General features: G+C 42.3%; 1 protein-coding gene across 1 annotated transcript in view; it reads left to right on the top strand.

Annotated features, from left to right (window-relative positions):
• Positions 1 to 22,513, top strand: part of LOC141191520 (uncharacterized) — a 1,025,631-nt gene that overhangs the window by 1,002,056 nt on the left and 1,062 nt on the right. Inside the window, exons 2-7 of the mRNA XM_073661408.1 lie at positions 16,132 to 16,281; positions 16,411 to 16,590; positions 16,674 to 16,797; positions 16,881 to 16,978; positions 17,177 to 17,267; positions 21,783 to 22,513. The exon at positions 21,783 to 22,513 is cut by the window's right edge and continues 1,062 nt beyond it. Of these exons, the coding sequence (XP_073517509.1) occupies positions 16,204 to 16,281; positions 16,411 to 16,590; positions 16,674 to 16,797; positions 16,881 to 16,978; positions 17,177 to 17,267; positions 21,783 to 22,513 (1,302 nt within the window). The 5' untranslated portion in view covers positions 16,132 to 16,203. The remainder of the gene's footprint in view (positions 1 to 16,131; positions 16,282 to 16,410; positions 16,591 to 16,673; positions 16,798 to 16,880; positions 16,979 to 17,176; positions 17,268 to 21,782) is intronic.

Below are 22,513 nucleotides of genomic sequence, written 5' to 3'. Positions count from 1 at the left end.
TGACTACGGAATTGCACCCAATTCCACAAATTATATACTATTATCCAAATGATCAAAGGTTCATTATTATGCCATCAAGTTTAGTTGATTTGATAATCAGAATTATACTATATCAAATAATAAAGGAGATTATTTATGAAAAATTCTAAAGTGACTAGTGCATCAAATAGATAACAATTGATCATATCATATACTGTGTATAAAAATAATAAATAAACGATACAACAAGGATACCACCTATAAAGTACTCTTGTGCCATATTTCGATATGAAATTTATATAAGATTGATAGATTATTAATTACTAGAGATGAGCAAATGTTTTGATGTTCCGGTTCGGCAAATAAACCTGTAACATCAAAAAAATGCAAGCACCACACCTAAAATCAACTCCAGGCCTTTTATCTGCTTAATTGAGAATGAGATAACGAAGGGATTGCCCACACCTGTCCAAGAAATAGCCTTGGAGTCAATTGTCCAATTACTTTTGGTCCCTTTAAAAACAGGGTGTCACATGTTAAGGAGCTGAAACTCCTAAACCCTTCATCCAATTTTACTGTGGATACCCTCAAATGAAAGCTGAAAGTCTGAACTTCAACTGCATCTGAATTGTTTAGTTTAAAATTCATTGTGGTAATGTCTAGAACCAAAATTAGAAAAATGTCTCTGTCCAAATATATATGGACCTAACTGTATATGTTCTGCTCTGCGTTTTTTCTATTTTCTTACAGTACACACCACGTACAATTTACTGCACGCTTTGCATTCAATTATATATACAACATGATTACTGTTGCAATATTTATGCAGCTGTGGAGACATTTTTTGAGACCTGAACTAAATTACTCATGCCACAGCCATTTTGACCACATTTAAAAAATTTTTTGCAATTTAGCCATGCATGTCTTTGTCTCACAGTATTAGATCTCTTTGGGGATAAAATGTCTCCCCAAGATGATTGTCTCTTTGCCACAATTGAACACCCTGACTTCAGAATCTCAGATCTGACACTGTCATCATGCAATATGGGCAAATATTTATTTATTATTTTTTTTAATCTTATTAAATTGTAGACTAAATGTTAAAGCTAATGCTGGTTTCATTATCTTTTTTTCATCAGTTTCACTCTCAGAGACATCAATTAGTTTTTCAATCACAAGCAAGAATAGAAGGAAAGGCAGCACTCACCCAGTCTTCTTTAAAACGTTCCTTTATTTTTGTGCGCGGAGGTTTGGACCCGTTGAAGCGCCGGAAGGCAGCGAAACGGCCGTTGTCCCTTTTTTCCCCCGCACACCCTTCGGGGTCTCAGTCCAATGCTGCACGCTGAATTGCTCCACACACAAAAATAAAGGAACGTTTTAAAGAAGACTGGGTGAGTGCTGCCTTTCCTTCTATTCTTGCTTGTGAGTGAAATATTTCTTGGATGTGCACCACCGTTTAAGTCTTGAAGCACATAGTCTGAATTATGCCCTGGTGATTGATCTTCTGAATAAACAGTGTGGTGGCAGAATGTTTCTCTTGCATTTGAATCAATTAGTTTTTCTCTGTCTCTTGTAGCTACGATCCTTGAAGCTCTGTCCAGAGTCCAGGGTGGGTAACCTCTCCTAATTAGTTTATCCCGACAAGTAGTGATTTCACTTTCAAGTTGTCAGCTTTACTGCAGTTACGCTTTATCCTGGTATACTCTCCCGCTGGGATGGCTTTTATGGTGTGACTGCGGTCGACTGCTTGCAGCATGCAGTATCGTATTTCCTGAGCGGGGTTTAGAAAATGATGAAGTAGCTATACTTCCATTTCCCCCCTCCAGTCTGAGGTCCAAGAATGGAATTACAGTGGGGTGAGTATTGTATGTGAATGACAAATTAAAATCATTAAGATACTGTACAAATTCCGGTATGGCAGATATATTGCCCCTCCATATGAAGATCAAATCATCGATGTATCTGACATAACAGAGCAGACAATTCACATAAGGATTCGCAGAAGTATACAAACATTTATGCTCCCAGAAGGACATTATTAAGTTTGCGAGCGACGGGGAGTATTTAGCTCCCATGGAGACCCCCTTGCACTGAAGGAAAAAAACCTGCTTGTACATAAAAAAAATATTAGTTATTAAAAATTGCACCTACAAGACAATATATTCACATAGATCAGAAGAATAAGCGCTGAATTTAAATATATGATACTTTAGTGTTTGGATAACAATATTATAGGGAATGCAAGTATACAATGACACTACATCGCAGCTAAGCCACGTGTAGTAAGGCTGCCATTCCATTTTAGATACCTGATTTAAGACATCCCTGGAGTCCTTTAAAAATCTTGCAGTTCTTTGAACTAATGGCTGCAGCAAATTATCCTTCCAATCCCCTATTAATTCAGTAACTGAGTTTATACCCGATACTATGAGTCTCATCGGGGGAGGAATTATATTTTTTTGTATGTTTGGCAGACCATATAAACCTGGCAACATTGGTTGCTCCACAATTAAATAATCCCTTTCTTTTTCAGTTATAACCTCTAGGGCAAAACCCTCTTGAATAATAGAATGGGTATCTATAACTAGCTTTTGTAATGCACACGCCCGGACTGACTGGCATGTGCGTGTATATGTAGTGATTCCACTGGACCGTACCGGAGAGTGCCAGGAGGGGCGTAACTAAGTATCTGCCAGATCCGACCAAGGTCGCACGACGGCATACGACGCCAGTGCACCAGGGAGGAACCGAGCTGAGGGACCCGGGTCTACTCCAGGTCAGACTCCGGACACGGCGGTTGGCCCACACCGGGGAATACAGGAACTGGAATGTTAGGCTGGCACACAGACTGGGGGAATAGGCGGACACGGCTGGTAAGCACGACTGGTATGCAGGCAGGGAGGTACTGGCAGGTACAACAGGTTGGTGCACAGAGTGGATAGGACCCAGTACAGACTGGGACTTCCGGAACAGAACCGCAGATGCGGTAGACAAACACAGCAGGGTGAGACCGCCCGGAGCGGCGGGCAAGAGCAGAGCAAGACGAGACCGCCAGGAGCGGAGAGTAAAGGGTCAGAGCAGAGCGAGACTGCCGGAGCGGCGAGCAAAGGGTCAGAGCAGAGCGAGACTGCCGAAGCGGCGAGCAAAGGGTCAGCAGAGCGAGACTGCCGGAGCGGCGAGCAAAGGGTCAGCAGAGCGAGACTGCCGGAGCGGCGAGCAAAGGGTCAGCAGAGCGAGACTGCCGGAGCGGCGAGCAAAGGGTCAGCAGAGCGAGACTGCCGGAGCGGCGAGCAAAGGGTCAGCAGAGCGAGACTGCCGGAGCGGCGAGCAAAGGGTCAGCAGAGCGAGACGGCCGGAGCGGCGAGCAAAGGGTGAGCAGAGCGAGACTGCCGAAGCGGCGAGCAAAGGGTCAGCAGAGCGAGACTGCCGGAGCGGCGAGCAAAGGGTCAGCAGAGCGAGACTGCCGGAGCGGCGAGCAAAGGGTCAGCAGAGCGAGACTGCCGAAGCGGCGAGCAAAGGGTCAGGGCAGAGCGAGACTGCCGGAGCGGCGAGCAAAGGGTCAGGGCAGAGCGAGACTGCCGGAGCGGCGAGCAAAGGGTCAGGGCAGAGCGAGACTGCCGGAGCGGCGAGCAAAGGGTCAGGGCAGAGCGAGACTGCCGGAGCGGCGAGCAAAGGGTCAGGGCAGAGCGAGACTGCCGGAGCGGCGAGCAAAGGGTCAGGGCAGAGCGAGACTGCCGGAGCGGCGAGCAAAGGGTCAGGGCAGAGCGAGACTGCCGGAGCGGCGAGCAAAGGGTCAGGGCAGAGCGAGACTGCCGGGGAGACAGTCTGGACTGGAAATCAAATGCGCGCTCTTGCACAGTGGGAGATATACCACTATGCAAGGACGCCGCCAGGTATGTTACAGCTTTGATGTGGGATTATCTAGGACTTTTTTATATGTTGTTTTATCTGACAGCATTTGTAAATCATACATCTCTGCTTCCATTAACCGCTTCCGACCTCCCACTTGTAAGGCGGCGGTGTTCACACCGTGCAGTAACTGAGGCAGTGACCCAAGCAAGTCCAACATAAGCAGCTTTTATTCAGCACTCACGGGTAAAACAGAAAGTCCTCTGGTTTTCAGCCGGGTTAACATAAGTCCATAACAACGGTTGCCGTGGGCAACGGCTGCGCCGGGCTGCTCAGAGCCTGACTGGTGCAGAGCCTACCCAGGCGTAGGTTCAGCTACACACAGGCCCGCTAAGCCTTCCTGCTATGTCCCTAGCGGGTCCGAACACTGAACAACACTAATCCTTAATGCAGGGTTTTTAAAGGACCTGAGGCAAGAGCCACTGGAAAACCCGGGTTGGAGGGAGGAATCCGCCCCACTGCCTTCCTGTAGTCTCCTCCAAGAAATGAAGGCCCCGGGTTTTACTAATCTGCCTTAGCCAGATAGCCTGACCAGGTCAATGCTCACCTTCATGCCTGCATTGCAGCCGCAGGTGTGTCTGTGGCTGCAATGCACTTCAATGGGTTTAATAGGTCTCTGTACACATTCTGGGGGATATATACCGTCCCTTGTATACGATCCCCGTCACTGCCTCACACACTGTACATAAACGTCGGTGCTGGCTGGGCTCTGTGCAGCGCCCACGTTTATGAACAATCGGCGGCCTCGCAGCGCTCAGGAACCCCAGGGTCCTGCAAGTGCTGCGGTTGCGGTGCAGAGCAACAGCTCTGACAGGTAACATCATCGGAACCTGATTGGATCAGGTCCCAATGATGCTAACCCTTTGCTATCTTCTATGCCGCGATCCATAGCGATTGCGGCATTTAGGAGATGGTGAGAGGAGAGGGGGTCGTCCACTCACCTTTCCGATGGCCCCCGTGATAGGACCTGGCGTTGTCATGGCAGCAAGAGGTAATATGATGACTTCCTGGTCTGCCATGCACGGTGTCCTGCTAGAATCAGCCAGCAGCTGAGTCTAGCAGGAGATCTGACAGTGTAAAACTGTCTGCTCTCATGCAATGCAATACATGTCTATTGCATTGCGTAAGACTAGTGATCAGAAAAATAAAAATTGAAGTTCCATACAGGGACTAAGTAAAAATGTAAAAAAAAAAAAAGTATAAAAAAATGTTTTCAAACTGTTAAAAAAAAAAATATATATATATATATATATATATATATATATCTCACAAAATAAAATTAAATAAATACGGTAAATAAACCAACAAATCAATATATTTATGCAAAAACAAAAAAAGTACATATGTTTGGTATCGCCGCATCCGGAACAACCCTATAAAACTGTTACACTAATTAACCCCTTCTGTAAACACCATAAAAAACGGAGCAAAAAGCTATGCTTTTACATGATACTGCCAAACAAAAAGTGGAATAAAATACAATCAAAAAGCTAAATGGAAATAAAAATGTTACCGCTAAAAACGTCATCTTGTCCTGCAAAAAAAAAGCCGCCATGCAGCTCCATCAGCTGAAAGATAAAAAAGTTGTAGCTCTTTTGTAATTCTTTTGTCTATAAAATAGTTTTTATTGTGTAAAAGCGCCAAAACATAAAAAAACTTTGTGTGGTATCGCTGTAAACATGCTGACCCGAAGAATAACGCTGCCTTATCAATTTTTACACTTGCGGAACGGTATTAAAAAAAACCTCAAAAAACAAATCCTGAATTGCTGTTTTTTGTTCATTGTACCTCCCAAAAAACAGAATAGAAAACGATCAAAAAATGTCACATGCCCAAAAATGGTTCCAATAATAACGTCAACTGGACCCGCAAAAAACAAGCCCTCACATGACTCTGTCGGCCAAAATCTGGAAAAATCATAGCTCTCAAAATATGGCAATGCAAAAACTAGATTTTGCAAAACAAAGCGTCTTTTAGTGTATGACAGCTGTCAATCATAAATACCCTATATAAATCTGGTATCACTGTAATAGCAACGACCCGAAGAATATAGTTGTCTAATTTTTTTCACTTATACCGCATGAGGAACGGCGTAAAAAATAAATAAAAACAATTTTTCACCTGCTGCTAATTTGTTCATTCTGCTTCCCAAAACAATGCAGTATGGCGCGTCTCCCGTTTATTCTGTGCTAAGCGCTTACACCGGGGTTTCCGTGTAAATCTCTGAAATACATGATTCAGACGGAACACCCGACGGAAGATTCCCTGTAATGAGGCTGATGGAGGCACCGTGTAGCCTATCATCCCACAGTGTCAGGTTTTTTTTAGACATGTGTAAAAGTGTGATTGGCCACAATTTTGTGCACCTCTGAAAAAAAGGACACCGCTAAACAGAGCCAAGACTGAGTCCTGAGTAACTCTGCTGCCTCACTATAGTGAATGGTTCCCTCGGGGGTTTCATCTGAATTACATCACTTGGAGATTTAGATGGAAACCCCGATGTAAGTGCCCAGCGTAGAGAGCCGGATAAACGTTATGTAAAATGTTCCCAATAAAAGCTTCAACTCAATCCACAAAAAAAGCAAGTCCCCACTCAGGTCTGTCATCTAGCGAAAATATAAGGGACTTTCAAGTTACTGGTAGCACAAAGGCTGTGGAAAAGCAAAATGGCCCTTGCCCCCCAAAAGAAATTCAGCAAATCCTGTGCTCCCAAGTCCAAATGCTCCCCTCCCTTCTGAGCCCCACAATGTGCCTAAACTATATTTGGGGTCCACATGTCTGGCATTCCTGTAGCGATGAGAGCCCGCCTAATTTACAGGTGCATGTCTACAGAAGCATGAGCTGGGCACAACGTACTGGTCTCTACAACGTACTAGTCACTACAACGGCAGTTTGAAATTTTCACTCAGCAACATCCACTGCTGCATGTTTCTGGAAAACACGCATGAAGTGAAAATTGTCACTACACCTGTATGTAAATTTCCAAAGGGGTATAATTTCCAAAATGGGGTCACTTGAGGGGGGATTCTGCTCTTCTAGCACTTAGGGGCTCTGTATAGAGTCCTCAAACTATTCTACAATAATTTGTTCTCCAGGAGTCAAATAGCGCTCCCTCCCTCCTGAGTCTTGCCGTATGGCTAGGCGGTACTGTACAGCCACATATGGGGTATTGCCACGTTTAGAAGAAATTGTGTGACACATTTTGGCACCATTTTTACCCATTCCCCTCTGTGAAAATGTAAAATCTGAGGCTAAAACTATTTTTTTGTGGTAAAAATGTAATTATTTTTTCCTCACTGCCAAATGGTATAAATTTCTGTCACATGTGATGTAAATATGATCACTGCACCCCTAGATGAATTCATGAATTCATTGAGAGGTGTCGTTTGTAAAATGGAGTAATTTATGGGGGGGTTTCTTCTGTTCTGGGACCTCAGGGGCTCTCCCAGTGGGTCATATCACCTGCAAACCACAACAGTAAAATCTGCACTGTAACATGGCGCTCCTTCCCTTATGAGCTTTGCATTGTGCCTGCAAAGTAGTTTTCGACCACTTATGGGGTATTAATGTACTTAAGAGAAGCTGTTTAACATTTTCTCTTATTACCCCTTTTGAAAACTGCAAACTTGGGGTCAAAGCAACACTTGAATGGAAAAAAATAGTAATATTTCATTTACTCAGCCCAATGTTATACAAGTTTGTGTATCGCCTGAGTTTTAAAAAATACTCCCTACTCCCGTAGATGAATTTCTTGAGAGGTGTAGTTTACAAAATGGTGTCACTTGTGGGGGTTTCTGCTGTTTTGGTATGTCAGCGACTCTTCAAATGTGACATGGTGTCTGCAACCTCTTCCAAGCCCAACCGTGCGCTAAAGCAGTAGTTTTCCTCCCCATATGGGGTATCGGCTTACTCAGGAGGAATTGCACAACAAACTGCATGGTGCAATTACTCCTGTTACCCTTATGAAAATGTAAAATTGGGGGCTGAAAAACATTTTTGTGGGAAAAATGTGAAAGTTTTATTTTTACGGCTTAATGTTATAAACTTCTGTGAAGCACCTGGGGGTTTAAGGTGCTCACCACACATCTAGATAAGTTCCCTGAGTGGTCTGGTTTCCAAAATGGTGTAACTTGTGGGGGGTTTCCACTGTTTAAGCACATCAGAGGCTCCCCAAACACGAGATGGCGTCCACTAGTTATTTAAGCAAATTTTACATTCAAAAAGTCAAATGGTGCTCCTTCCCTTCCGAGCCCTGCCGTGGACCCCTACAGTAGTTTTCCCTCACATATGGTGTATCAGCGTGCTCAGGAGAAACTGCACAACACATTTTGTAGTTCATTTTTTCCTGTTACCCTTGCGAAAAAAAAAAAAAATTTGATCTAAAGTAACATTTTTGTGAAAAAAAAGTTAAATGTTCATTGTTTACTTCCATATTCCAAAAATTCCTGCGAATCACCTGAAGGGTTAATAAACTTATGGAATGTGGTTTTGAGCCCCTTGAGGGGTGCAGTTTTTAGAATGGTGTCACTTTGGATTATTTTCTGTCATAAAGGCCCCTCAAAGTCACTTCAAATAAAATGTGGTCCCTAAAATTTGGTTTTGAAAATTTTGTTGGATAAATGAGAAATCAATGGTCAACTTTTAACCCCTATAACTTCCTAGCGAAAAAAATTTGGTTCCAAAATTGTGCTCATGTAAAGTAGACATGTTAGAAATGTTATTAACTATTTTGTCACATATCTTTCTGATTTAAGGGCATAAAAATTCAAAGTTTGAAAATTGCAACATTTTCAAAATTTTTGCCATGCCAAATTTCCGATTTTTTTCACAAAGTAACGCAAGTCATATCGAATAAATTTTACCACAATCATGACATACAATATGTCACGAAAAAAACAGTCTCAGAATCAGTGGGATCCGCTGAAGCATTCCAGAGTAATTACCTCATAAAGTGACAGTGGTCAGATTGACCAAAAATTGGCCTGATCACGAAGGCGTTGGTGTTAAAGGGTTAATACTACTACTCCTCCCTTGTCTGACATTCTTATGACAAGATCTTTCATACATTTTAATTCTTGAAGGGCAATCCGTTCTTTATTGGTCACATTTCACTTGACAGTCCCCATATTCGGAAATGAGTGCAGCACCTTTTACATTTGCTGCACAACATCCTGAAAAATATCCATTGAATCAGATCTGGACTGAATAGGATAAAATCCTAAAAATTTGACTTTGGTTTTCTTTGGATATGGGTCACACTATGACTAAGAACATCTGAGTTCGAAACATGTTATTGTGACTCGTAAGTCCCATTGTCTTGTTTTAACTTTTTCACAATAAATGGAGTTTTAACTTTTATCACATTACCTGGATTTCGTGCTGGATTTTTCGCCCTTCTGTGGAGTGGGTACGGAAAGTATTCAGACCCCTTTAAATTTTTCACTCTTTGTTTCATTGCAGCCATTTGGTAAATTCTAAAAAGTTCAGTTTTTTCTCATTAAAGTCCACTCTGCACCCCATCTTGACTGAAAAAAAACAGAAATGTAGACATTTTTGAAAATGTATTAAAAATGAAAAACTGAAATATCACATGGTCATGAGTATTCAGACCCTTTGCTCAGACACTCATATTTAAGTCACATGCTGTCAATTTCCTTGTGATCCTCCTTGAGATGGTTCTACTCCTTCATTGGATTCCAGCTGTGATTAATTAAACTGATAGGACTTGATTCAGAAAAGCACACACCTGTCTATATAAGACCTCACAGCTCACAGTGCATGTCAGACCAAATGAGAATCATGAGCTCAAAAGGAACTGCCCAAGCAGCTCAGAGGCAGAATTGTGGCAAGGCACAGATCTGGCCAAGGTTACAAAAGAATTTCTGCTTTACTCAGAAATTTCACAAAGAGTGAAAAGAATAAAGGGGTCTGAATACTTACCTTGACTTCTCCAAAGTGTTTGATACCGTGCCACACAAAAGGTTGGTATATAAAATGAGAATGCTTTGTCTGGGGGATAATGTGTGCAAGTGGGTAAATAGCTGGCTGAGTGATAGAAAGCAGAGGGTGGTTATCAATGGAGTAAGCTCAGGGTATGTCAGGGTTACTAGCGGGGTGCCTCGAGGGTATGTCTTGGGCCCTATATTATTTAATATATTTATTAATGATCTGGTGGAAGGGTTGCATAGTAAAATAGCAATATTTGCAGATGATACTAAACTTTGTAAAGTAGTTAATACAGATGAGGATAGGGCACAGCTACAGGAGGATTTAGATAAATTGGGGAGTTGGGCCAAAAAATGGCAAATGGGGTTCAATGCCGATAAATGTAACGTCATGCACATGGGAAAGAACAACAGCAGTCACCCATACATATTAAATGGGAAACCGTTGGGGAAATCTGACATGGAGAAGGACCTGGGCGTCTTGGTTAACAGCAAATTAAATTGGAGTGCCCAGTGTCAGGCAGCAGCTGCGAAGGCAAATAGAGTCATGGCATGCATCAGAAGAGGAATAGGTGCATATGATGAGAACATTGTTCTTCCTCTGTATAAAGCGCTGGTAAGGCCGCTCTTAGAATATTGTGCACAGTTCTGGGCTCCGGTGCTCAGGAAAGACATATTGGAGCTAGAGAGGGTACAAAGGAGGGCGACTAAGGTAATAAAGGGAATGGAGGGACTAGAATACCCAGAGAGGTTGTCAAAATTAGGCCTATTTACGTTGGAAAAGAGAAGGATTAGGGGAGACCTCATAAACATGTATAAATACATCAGGGGGCAGTACAGAGATATCTCCCATGACCTGTTTATACCAAGGATGGTGACAAAGACGAGGTGGCACACTATGCATCTGGAGGAAAGGAGGTTCCTGCACCAGCATAGAAGGGGATTCTTTACGGTCAGAGCCGTGGTGATGTCCAACTCACTTAATGAGTTCAAGAGAGGCCTGGACGCCTTTCTTGAGAACAATAAAATTACATCTTATGCTTAGTTAATTAATCCAGGGATTTAATCTGACTGCCAGATTGGAGTCGGGAAGTGAATTTTTCCTCAATGATGTAAATTGGCCTATACCGCATGGGCTTTTTTTTGCCTTCCCCTGGATCAACGCTGTGGAATAGCTGCAGTGCACAAGAAATAGGCTGAACTGGATGGCCTTATAAACTGTTACTATGTTCCATACCCACTGTGTGTGTGTGTATGTGTGTATATATATGTATATATATATATATATATATATGTATATATATATATATATATATATATATATAAAAAAAGTATTTAGTCAGCCACCAATTGTGCAAGTTCTCCCACTTAAAAATATGAGAGAGACCTGTATTTGACATCATAGGTAGACCTCAACTATGAGCGACAAAATGAGAAAACAAATCCTGAAAATCACATTGTCTGATTTGGAAATAAATTTTTTTTTCAAATTTTGGTGGAAAATAAGTATTCGGTCAATTACAAACAAGCAAGATTTCTGGCTCTCACAGACCTGTAACTTCTTTAAGAGGCTCCTCTGTCCTCCACTCATACCTGTAGTACTGGCACCTGTTTGAACTTGTTATCAGTATAAAAGACACCTGTCCACAACCTCAAACAGTCACACTCCAAACTCCACTGTGGTGAAGACCAAAGACCTGTCGAAGGACTCCAGAAACAAAATTGTAGCCTCGCACCAGGCTGGGAAGACTGAATCTGCAATAGGCAAGCAGCTTGGTGTGAAGAAATCAACTGTGGGAGCAATAATTAGAAAATAGAAGACCTACAAGACCACTGATAATCTCCCTCAATCTGGGGCTCCACACGAGATCTCACCCCGTAGGTCAAAATGATCTCAAGAACGGTGAACAAAAATCCCAGAACCACACGGGGGGACCTAGTGAATGACCTGCAGAGAACTGGGACCAACGTTACACAGGCTACCTTCAGTAACACACTACACCACCAGGGACTCAGATTCTGCAGTGCCAGACATGTCCCCCTGCTTAAGCCATTACATGTCCAGACTCTTCTGAAGTTTGCTAGAGAGCATTTGGATGATCCAAAAGAGTATTGGGAGAATGGTCAGATGAAACCAAAGTAGCACTGTTTGGTAGAAGCACAATTCATCGTGTTTGGAGGGGAAAGAATGCTGAGATGCATCCAAAGAACACCATACCTACTGTGAAGCATGGGGGTGGCAACATCATGCTTTGGGGCTGTTTATCTGCCAAGGGACCAGGACGACTGATCCGTGTAGATGAAAGAATGAATGAGGCCATGTATCGTGAAATTTCGAATGCAAACCTCCTTCCATCAACAAGGTCATTGGAGATGAAACGTGGCTGGGTCTTTCAGCATGACAATGATCCCAAGCACACCGCCAGGGCAACGAAGGAGTGGCTTTGCAAGAAACATTTCATGGTCCTGGACTGGCCTAGCCAGTCTTCAGATCTAAACACTATAGAAAACCTTTGGAGGGAGTTGAAAGTCCATGTTGCCCAGCGACAGCCCCAAAACATCACTGCTCTAGAGGAGATGTGCATGGAGGAATGGGCCAACATACCAGCAACAGTGTGTGCCAACCTTGTGAAGACTTACAGAAAACGTTTGACCTCTGTCATTGCCAAGAAAGGATATATAACAAAGTATTGAGTACTTATTTTCCACCAAAATATGAAAAAAAATTCTTTCCAAATCAGACAATGTGATTTTCAGGATTTGTTGTCAAATTTTGTCTCTCATAGTTGAGGTCGACCTATGATGTCAATTACAGGCCTCTCTCATCTTTTTAAGTTTGAGAACTTGCACAATTGCTGGCTGACAAAATACTTTTTTTCCCCACTGTATAATCTGTATAATATAGTGTGTGTGTGTGTGTGTGTATATATTTGCTAATTATACGTTCTATAGGGCTTCTGAGGGACACAATTGTCGTTCCTTAGGGTGCCAACCTCCTCTTCTAGGCAGCATCAGCTTAGTTTAGGTACGGGATTGGGTAAGGTAGTGACTGTATCAATCATTCATTGTTTACATCTGTTTATATACAGTACATCCACAACAAGCCATTGAGCTTGTAATTTTGGTAGTGTTAACCCCTTCATGACTGGGCCATTTTCCATTATTGCATTTTCGTTTTCTGCTCCCTTTCTTCCTACAGCCATAACTTTTTTCTTTTTTGGTAAAAAAACAAAGCCACAATAAGAAGAATTAAAATTCCCCCACAATTGAAGAAAAAAAGAAAAAAAAATTTAATTCTTCTTATTGTGGCTTTGTTTTTTATGTTTAGAGTAGGGACTCATAAGCATGAGGACCCTTGACGCGGGTTACGAGCTTGAGTATTTTGCCCAAAATATCGGCCAATACGTCATATATTATATATGCATTTTTGCACTTTTTTATTCCACTTTTTTATTATTAATGCAGAAGAAGCATTCATAAAGTGTTGTGCCTGCTATCTGATGTATATACTTCTCATCAAGTTCTTGTTAAGTGTGGAAAAGTTTGCCTTTGGACTTTTCCCTCATTAATCTCCATACCATCTGGTCCGTGCCTGCCAAGTACAGCAGCGGCATGCGGTCTGCAGAGTCGGGAGATATGACTCCACCAGATATACAGTATATATTTATAGATACAGTACCCACCAAAAGTTTGGACACACCTTGTCATTTAAAGATTTTTCTGTATTTTCGTGACTTTGAAAATTGTACATTCACACTGAAGGCATCAAAACTATGAATTAACACATGTGGAATTATATACTTAACAAAAAAGTGTGAAACAACTGAAAATATGTCTTATATTCTAGGTTCTTCAAAGTAGCCACCTTTTGCTTTGATGACTGCTTTGCACACTCTTGACATTCTCTTGATGTACAGTTGAAACCAGAAGTTTACATACACTATATAAAGACACATATGCATGTTTCTCTCAATATCTGACATGAAATCAGAATAAACCTTTCCAGTTTTAGGTCAAATAGGATTACCATAATTTACCATAATTTTTAATATTTGCCAGATGAGAGAGAATGTTTTAAGGCATTTTTATTACTTACTGCAAAGTTAAAACATTACATACATTTCATTAGTATTTGGTACCATTGCCCTTAAACTTGTCTTGTGATTTTTGCATGTTTTTACTATTTCTGCTCTTATCTGGTGTCTTTCTTGTAACATAGGAAAGCCTAAGGCCAGAAGTAAGCACCATAAAACAATGTACATGAAGACTTTGGTATCAAATAATTTCTGTCCACGGTGTTTGTGTAAACAAAAAAGCTTTTATAAATGCCTCAAACTTCTGTGTGTGAATCAGACATGAGATCTAATATGATACAAGATTACAGTCCGGGGAAGAAGGGAAACATTCATATAGACGACCGGTGGAGATGTAGTCAGTGACGGATTCTGGCCCAATATGTTTCTAGAGCCATAGTAGAAAATGAAGATGCCGTCCTGATCATGAAGTAGTTATTTCTCATGTCATGTGTAATGAATATCTCCTGTAGTATTACTAATGCCGATTCCAGTGTCCGTAAATGAGACGACAATTAGCATTATGGAAGATGAGTCTATGAGAAACGTGTTCAGCTGCAGACTCTGAGGAAGAAACTGCTTGTTGTCTGTGGCCTAAAATACACTGCTCAAAAAAATAAAGGGAACACTTAAACAACAGAATATAACTTCAAGTAAATCAAACTTCTGTGAAATCAAACTGTCCACTTAGGAAGCAACACTGATTGACAATCAATTTCACATGCTGTTGTGCAAATGGAATAGACAATAGATGGAAATTATTGGCAATTATCAAGACACCCTCAATAAAGGAGTGGTTCTGCAGATGGGAACCACAGACCACATCTCAGCACCAATGCTTTCTGGCTGATGTTTTGGTCACTTTTGAATGTTGGTTGTGCTTTCATACTCGTGGTAGCATGAGACGGACTCTACAACCCACAGAAGTTGCTCAGGTAGTGCAGCTCATCCAGGATGGCACATCAATGCGAGCTGTGGCAAGAAGGTTTGCTGTGTCTGTCAACGTAGTGTCCAGAGGCTGGAGGCACTACCAGGAGACAGGCCAGTACACAAGGAGACGTGGAGGGGGCCGTATGAGGACAACAACCCAGCAGCAGGACCGCTACCTCCGCCTTTGTGCAAGGAGGAACAGGAGAAGCACTGCCAGAGCCCTGCAAAATGACCTCTAGCAGGCCACAAATGTGCAAGTGTCTGCACAATCCATAAGAAACCGACTCCATGAGGGTGGTATGAGAGCCCGACGTCCCAACACCGTGCAGAACGCTTGGCATTTGCCACAGAACACCAGGATTGGCAAAGTCGCCACTGGTGCCCTGTGCGCTTCACAGATGCAAGCAGGTTCACACTGAGCACATGTGAGAGATGTAACAGAGTCTGGAGATGCCGTGGAGAGCGATCTGCTGCCTGCAACATCCTTCAGCATGACCTATGGCAGTGGGTCAGTAATGGTGTGGTGTGGCATTTCTTTGGAGGCCCACACAGCTCTCCATGTAGCCAGACTGCCATTAGGTACCAAGGTGAGATCCTCAGACCCCTTGCGAGACCATATGCTGGTGCGGTTGGCCCTGGGTTCCTCCTAATGCAGGACAATGCCAGACCTCATGTGGCTGGAGTGTGTCAGCAGTTCCTGGAAGATGAAGGCATCCTGTCTCGCTCCATCCACCAAGGTCACGTTGCACCACAGACTGTCCAGAAGTTGGCGGATGCTTTAGTCCAGGTCTGAGAGGAGATCCCACAGGAGATCATCCGCAACCTCATCCGGAGCATGCCCAGGCATTGTAGGGAGATCATACAGGCACGTGGCCACACACAATACTGAACCTCATTTTGACTTGTTTTAAGGACATTACATCAAAGTTGGATTAGCCTGTAGTGTGTTTTTCCACTTTCATTTTGGTGGTGACTCCAAATCCAGGCCTCCATTGGTTAATAAATTTGATTTCCGTTGATGATTTTTGTGTGATTTTGTTGTCAGCACATTCAGCTTTGTACAGAACAAAGTATTCAATGAGAATATTTAATTCATTCAGATCTAGGATGTGTTGTTTGAGTGTTCCCTTTATTTTTTTGAGCAGTGTATATAGGTTTTATTTCTAGATGTAAAGAAGAAAACTAAATACTGTAAAATTATAAATCTCCTCATGTTTTCCCTGATTATCTCTAGTAATTGTATTATTACACAGGATTTTTATGATGTTACATCGGCTCATCGTCTTCTCGTTCAGGTCTCTACAATATCGGATCCTCTCAGTAAAGATCTTCTATACAAGTGAATTTTCCTGATTTATCCATAAAAGATGGAAATGGACAGAGACAAGATGGCGGAGAGGATATTCCACCTCACCCTAGAGATCCTCTTCCGGGTTACTGGAGAGGTGAGAGATTCTGATGACGTCACATTGCATCATTCTTATCTATGGGAATAACAGATGGACAGAACTGGAGAGGTGAGGACTCTGGAAATGTCTGTAGTGAGGTTTATGAATGTGTCTCTCCATAACCAGGATTACACAGTAGTGAAGAAGACCTCTAGTGGGCGCTGTCAGGACCCTGTGTCTGAGGGATGGGGAAGACCCCTGAGCCCAATCACGGGGCCTCCATCTCACCCCTTCATACATGAGGACATCAATGACCAGAAAATCCTAGAACTCACTTACAAGATGATTGAGCTGCTGACTGGAGAGGTGACACTGCTGGGAATGCTGGGACATTATACAGTAACGCTATGAAGGGATCGGGGGGATGACGGTATCATTGTATATGTCAGGTTCCTATAAGGTATCAGGATGTCGCCGTCTATTTCTCCATGGAGGAGTGGGAGTATTTAGAAGGACACAAAGATCTGTACAAGGACGTCATGATGAATGTTCCCCAGCCCCTCACATCACCAGGTAATAGACAGGACTGAATACACACGGCCTATAATTATCTGTATGTAAAGAATGAATTCAGTCCCTATATGTGTTTCCTCCAGTTTTATCCAGTAAGAGGACAACACCAGAGAGATGTCCCCGTCCTCTTCTTCCACAGGACTGTAAACAAGAAGATCCCAATGTTCCTCAGGATCATCAGGTAGATGGAGAGAAGGTGTCATGAGATCTCCCCTATGATGTGTAGATGGCTGTGAAGGTCTTGTGCTCAGTCTTGTTTTATCCACCAGTATTATATGTTTTATACTTGTGTAATGAGAACGGTGGAGATGGCAGGATTAGAGCTGATCATAGATGGGACTTCTCCATCTGTCTGTGACTTTTACAATATTTGTTTCAGGTTGAAGATCTGACCCACATTAATACTACAGAGACATATGTGAGGGGTGATGAGTGGTGTAAAGAGATGATTCCTACAGATGACCTCCCAGGTGAGTAGTAACCACTAAATGCAGAGAAGTTACAGATTCTTATAAGTCACCGGCTGTGGCTGCTTTATCGGTTGTGTAGTCCGGCTGTATCACAACCGTGTGATCACCATTTTACCTCTAGACTACAACATTCTCCTCCACCAAAAACTGTTCAAATGATTTTGGCCATTGAAAGCCCTTTTCTATAGAACTTATAACTTGGAGGATCCACCTCCCCCCTGGGATTAGAAGACGCTGACCATTACCTCCTCAGATCTGTAGACTACAAAACCAGATGACAATCTATGTAGAATGTACAGACAGTTTAGAAAATCACTTGAAGAAAATATTATGATGGGCCTGTAAGTGAAAGCGGAGGGTAATGATGGTGTTGGCTTCCTAGAACCCTGATATCTTATTGGATGAATCTACCTTCTCTCCCTTCTGTGTTGCTGAATGTGCTCATATGGTCCCTACAAGACCAGGTCCAGTTTTAATGACCAAACTTCACTTTTATGATCGACAACATTAAATGTGCAGTGAGGCCAAGTGTGAATTTCTGTACAATAACAACAGAGTTTCCCTTTTGTCCTGATTTTTCAATTTCTTTTAAAACCGACTAACTTCATACAGGATCGCAATTAACTATGCAAAAAACATTACACCTGTGCCATGATATACAGGTGCTTCTCAATAAATTAGAATATCATCAAAAAGTTAATTTATTTCAGTTCTTCAAAAAAGTGAAACTCACATATTATATAGAGCCATTACAAACAGAGTGATCTATTTCAAGTGTTTATTTCTGTTAATGTTGATTATAGCTTACAGCCAATGAAAACACAAAAGTCATTATCTCAGTAAATTAGAATACTTTATAACAGCTTGAAAAAATATTTTAAAATCCGAAATGATGTCCTACCGAAATGTATGTTTAGTAAATGCACTCAATACTTGGTCGGGGCTCCTTTTGCATCAATTACTGCATCAATGCGGCAATGTGGCATGGAGGCGATCAGCCTGTGGCACTGCTGAGGTGTTATGGAAGCCCAGGTTGCTTTGATAACAGCCTTCACCTCGTCTGCATTGTTGGGTCTGGTGTCTCTCATCCTCCTCTTGACAATACCCCATAGATTCTCTATTGGGTTAAGGTCAGGCGAGTTGCTGGCCAATCAAGCACATTGATACTGTTCTTTTTAAACCAGGTATTGGTACTTTTGGCAGTGTGGACAGGTGCCAAGTCCTGCTGGAGAATGAAATTTCCATCTCCAAAAAACTTGTCGGCAGAGGGAAGCATAAAGTGCTGCAAAATGTCATGGTAGACGGCTGCGCTGACTTTGGTGTTGATAAAACACAGTGGACCTACACCAGCAGATGACATGGCTCCCCAAACCATCACGGATTGTGGAAACTTCACACTAGACGTCAAGCAGCTTGGATTGTGTGCCTCTCCACTCTTCCTCAAGACTCTGGGACCTCTATTTCCAAATGAAATGCAAAATTTACTTTCATCTGAAAACAACACCTTGGACCACTAAGCAACAGACCAGGTCTTTTTCTCCTTGGCCCAGGTAAGACGCTTCTGGCGTTGTCTGTTGGTCATGACTGGCTTGACACAAGGAATGCGACACTTGTAACACATGTCCTGGATAAGTCTATGTGTGTTGACGCTCTTGAAGCAATGACTCCAGCAGCAGTCCACTTCTTGTGAATCTCCCCCCAAATTTTTGAATGGCCTTTTCTTAACAATCCTTTCAAGGCCGCAGTTAACCCGGTTGCTTGTGCACCTTTTTCTACCACACTTCTTCCTTCCACTCAACTTTCCATTAATATGCTTGGATACAGCACTCTGTGAACAGCCAGCATCTTTAGCAATGACCTTTTGTGGCTTACCCTCCTTGTGGAGTGTGTAAGTGACTGCCTTCTAGACATCTGTCAAGTCAGCAGTCTTCCTCATGATTGTAGAGCCTACTGAAACAGACTAAGGGACCTTTTTAAACGCATAGGAATCCTTTGCAGGTGTTTTTTGTTAATTATTCTAATTTACTGAAATAATGACTTTTGTGTTTTCATTGACTGTAAGCCATAATCATCAACATTAACAGAAATAAGCGCTTGAAATAGATCACTCTGTTTGTAATGACTATATAATATGAGTTTCACTTTTTTTAAGATCTGAAATAAATTAACTTTTTGATGATATTCTAATTTATTGAGAAGCACCTGTATCTCTAAGCTGTGCGAGGCTGATAGCTGTAATATACTGTAATATATACACCTGCAGGAGATGTGTTGGCATGGCTCGAGCCCTGGTATGTTGGATTCACTTCACGTCATAAATTCCATTATGTTTTCAATCCTAAGGAATTCAGATTACTGCACAATCTCTCCTGAAATGGGGGCACTAATACTTTCTCTACTCTCCTGGTCAGAACTCATAGTAGCTCCAATGGTCCACCATAAATAAGTGTAAGTCCGCTTTAATGTTGGAGTTCTCCCCTCATACATATGTTCTTGTTGAGGATGTAACATATTTTTTATGTATTTTTTTCCAGGTTCATTCTGTATGATAGTTTGATTGTGGTGGGATCGGCCGGCCTCACTTATGTGACTCTGTAACTCCCTGGTAGTCTTTCAAAAAAAGGTCTCCATTACGTCTTCCCAATGCCCGAGGTCTAAATATAAGACACCTCAGCTCTGCACTATTATAAAAAGTTCATTTAAAATGTCTAATATTTCTTCTTGAAACTCATCTGATCTGAAAATATTGGCACTTAGCGATAATTTAGATTGCCAAGAACCACATACTCTAATTACCCCCGAGAGGTTTCACCACTATTTACTCATTTTTTTTTATAAAGAAGCCTGTTCAGCTTGATTTCTTCAGTTCTTCAGTAGATGTGTTATGGTCTATAGTCACAGTTTTGCCCATCACCCCTTTAACTTCTTTAAAGGAAATCTCTCATCCCCTGGGAGATGTGAGACCTCTAATATGGGCATACAGGTTATAGAAAAGTAAATCTATACATACCTGTATGGCCCATAGTAGAGGTCTGCTTGCAGTGAAATTGAGTTTTATAAAATCTGTCTTCACATGCTTAGCGTCCCCTGGACACCAAGAAATCCCCGCCTATCTCTTTAATTAGCCCAGAAATTCCTGCCTATCTGCTTATGTAGCATGTCCCCCCCCCCTCCCCTGCACATGAGCGTTGCGACTGCAGAGCAGTGCAGAGACAAACGGACCGGGAGGAAACAAAGCTCTCCTGATGTGAGCGTCGCATTGCGCATGCGCGGGAAATGAGTTAGACCAGTGCACGTCACAGGTCCCTGTGATGTGTAGGGGAGGTGGGGAACATGCTAAATAAGCAGATAGGCGGGGACTTCTTGGCGTCCGGGGGACGCCAAGCATGTGATAACGGATTTTATGAAACTCCCATTTCACTGCAAGCAGACCTCTACTATGGGCCATACAGGCATGTATAGATCTACTTTTCTATAACCTGTATGCCCATATTAGGGGTCTCCAATCTCCCAGGGGGTGGTAGATTCTCTTTAACCCCTCTACATGGATCTGGACTTACACAGAGGCCCGTAGGCTTGGGCCACTGTGTTACCTGCTGTTCTGTTGTGTCAGATGGGAAGAATAGTCAGCTATTCGGGTCAGAACCAGGAGGGCAGAGAAAATACAAAATCAGAAGAAACTAATAGTCAGTAAAGGGGCCGAGGTCACAACAGAAACAAATAGACAAACCGGGAGCTGATCACAGAGGACTGAACCAGAGGAGGACAAGGCTGTATCTGGCAGCTTCCCGCAATATGCTTCCAGCTTTAGTAGGGTGCGGTGCTTTCCAATTGGCTGAAGCAGGGTGCAGATTACTCCAGGTGGACAGCACACACACCCATACTGCCAGACTGGATGATACTACTGGTCCCAGCAACCCTAATCTTAATGGCTGGACAGAGCCTGCGCCGCCAGAGCTTCTGGTTCTGACGTCTCCTCCTTCACCAGCGCCGCCTGCAGGATGAATAAAGCTCCTGGTGACAGAATTAGACGTTGCAGGAGCAGATCCCAGAGAAAATGGGACCCACCATTTGCAGAAACCTTGATATGACAAAATGAAAGAAAACCAGAGCAGTAGAAATCCCCATAAGGTGACTCCATCTTGGAAATTATAACCTTCAGGGAATTAATCTATAGGAGTAGGGACTATTTTGACGCCACAGGCACTTTCCCTAAATTAGCACGCAGTGGATGTTGGAGAGTGAAAATTGAAAAAATGCCATTTTATTACCCAACACACAGTGCCCAGATAAATTAAGTGGGTTCTTCTCACTATAGTAATGCCAAATACATGAACGCTAAATGTGGTTTGGGCACAGTCTTTTAGACTGTGAACTGTAATTGACTTGGTGAATAATTTTTTTTTTATTTTTTTTTTACGTAACTTGCCATTTTTACAGACCCTTTAAGTAAAAATGTTAAAAAAATGTAAGAACATTTTATTCAATAATAATACTTAATTTTATTCTTGGCAGATGACTGTACCAGGAGATCAGAAGGACAACTGACATCTTCAATTTTTAAATCACATGAGATTGAGATCCAACAAGATGCAATTGAAATGAATGCCATTACTCCAGATATACCATCATCCCTTCACAGCAAAGATCAATCATCTAATCCTTTGAAACAGGTCCTGTCTTCTGATTCATTAGCGACTACTAAGGAAAATCAAAGTTACAAAATAAGCATTAAAAAACGAACTGCTCCTAAAGCAAAGAAGCCATTTTCACGTTCAGAATATAGAAATACTCTTCTTAAACAAGAAAAAATTCGCAGATCAGATCTTGCGTGGCAGAGAACTCACACAGGGGAGAAGCCATTTTCATGTTTGGAATGCGGGAAATGTTTTAACGATAAATCAGTTTTGATTAATCACCAGAGAACTCACACAGGGGAGAAGCCTTTTTCTTGTTCAGAATGTGGGAAAGGTTTTAACTACAAATCAGAGCTTCTTATACATCAGAGAACTCACACAGGGGAGAAGCCTTTTTCTTGTTCAGAATGTGGGAAATGTTTTAACCTAAAATCAGATTTAGTTATACACCAGAGAACTCACACAGGGGAGAAGCCATTTTCATGTCCAGAATGCGGGAAATGTTTTAACCATAAATCGGCTTTGGTTAATCACCATAGAGCTCACACAGGGGAGAAGTCTTTTTCCTGTTCAGAATGTGGGAAATGTTTTAGCCGGAAATCAGGTTTA

The sequence above is a fragment of the Phyllobates terribilis genome, unplaced genomic scaffold, assembly GCF_046119375.1.
Source record: "Phyllobates terribilis strain yellow unplaced genomic scaffold, ASM4611937v1 Scaffold_47__1_contigs__length_9908305, whole genome shotgun sequence".
NCBI lineage: Eukaryota > Metazoa > Chordata > Amphibia > Anura > Dendrobatidae > Phyllobates > Phyllobates terribilis.
This window is presented reverse-complemented; position numbering and strand designations above follow the sequence as displayed.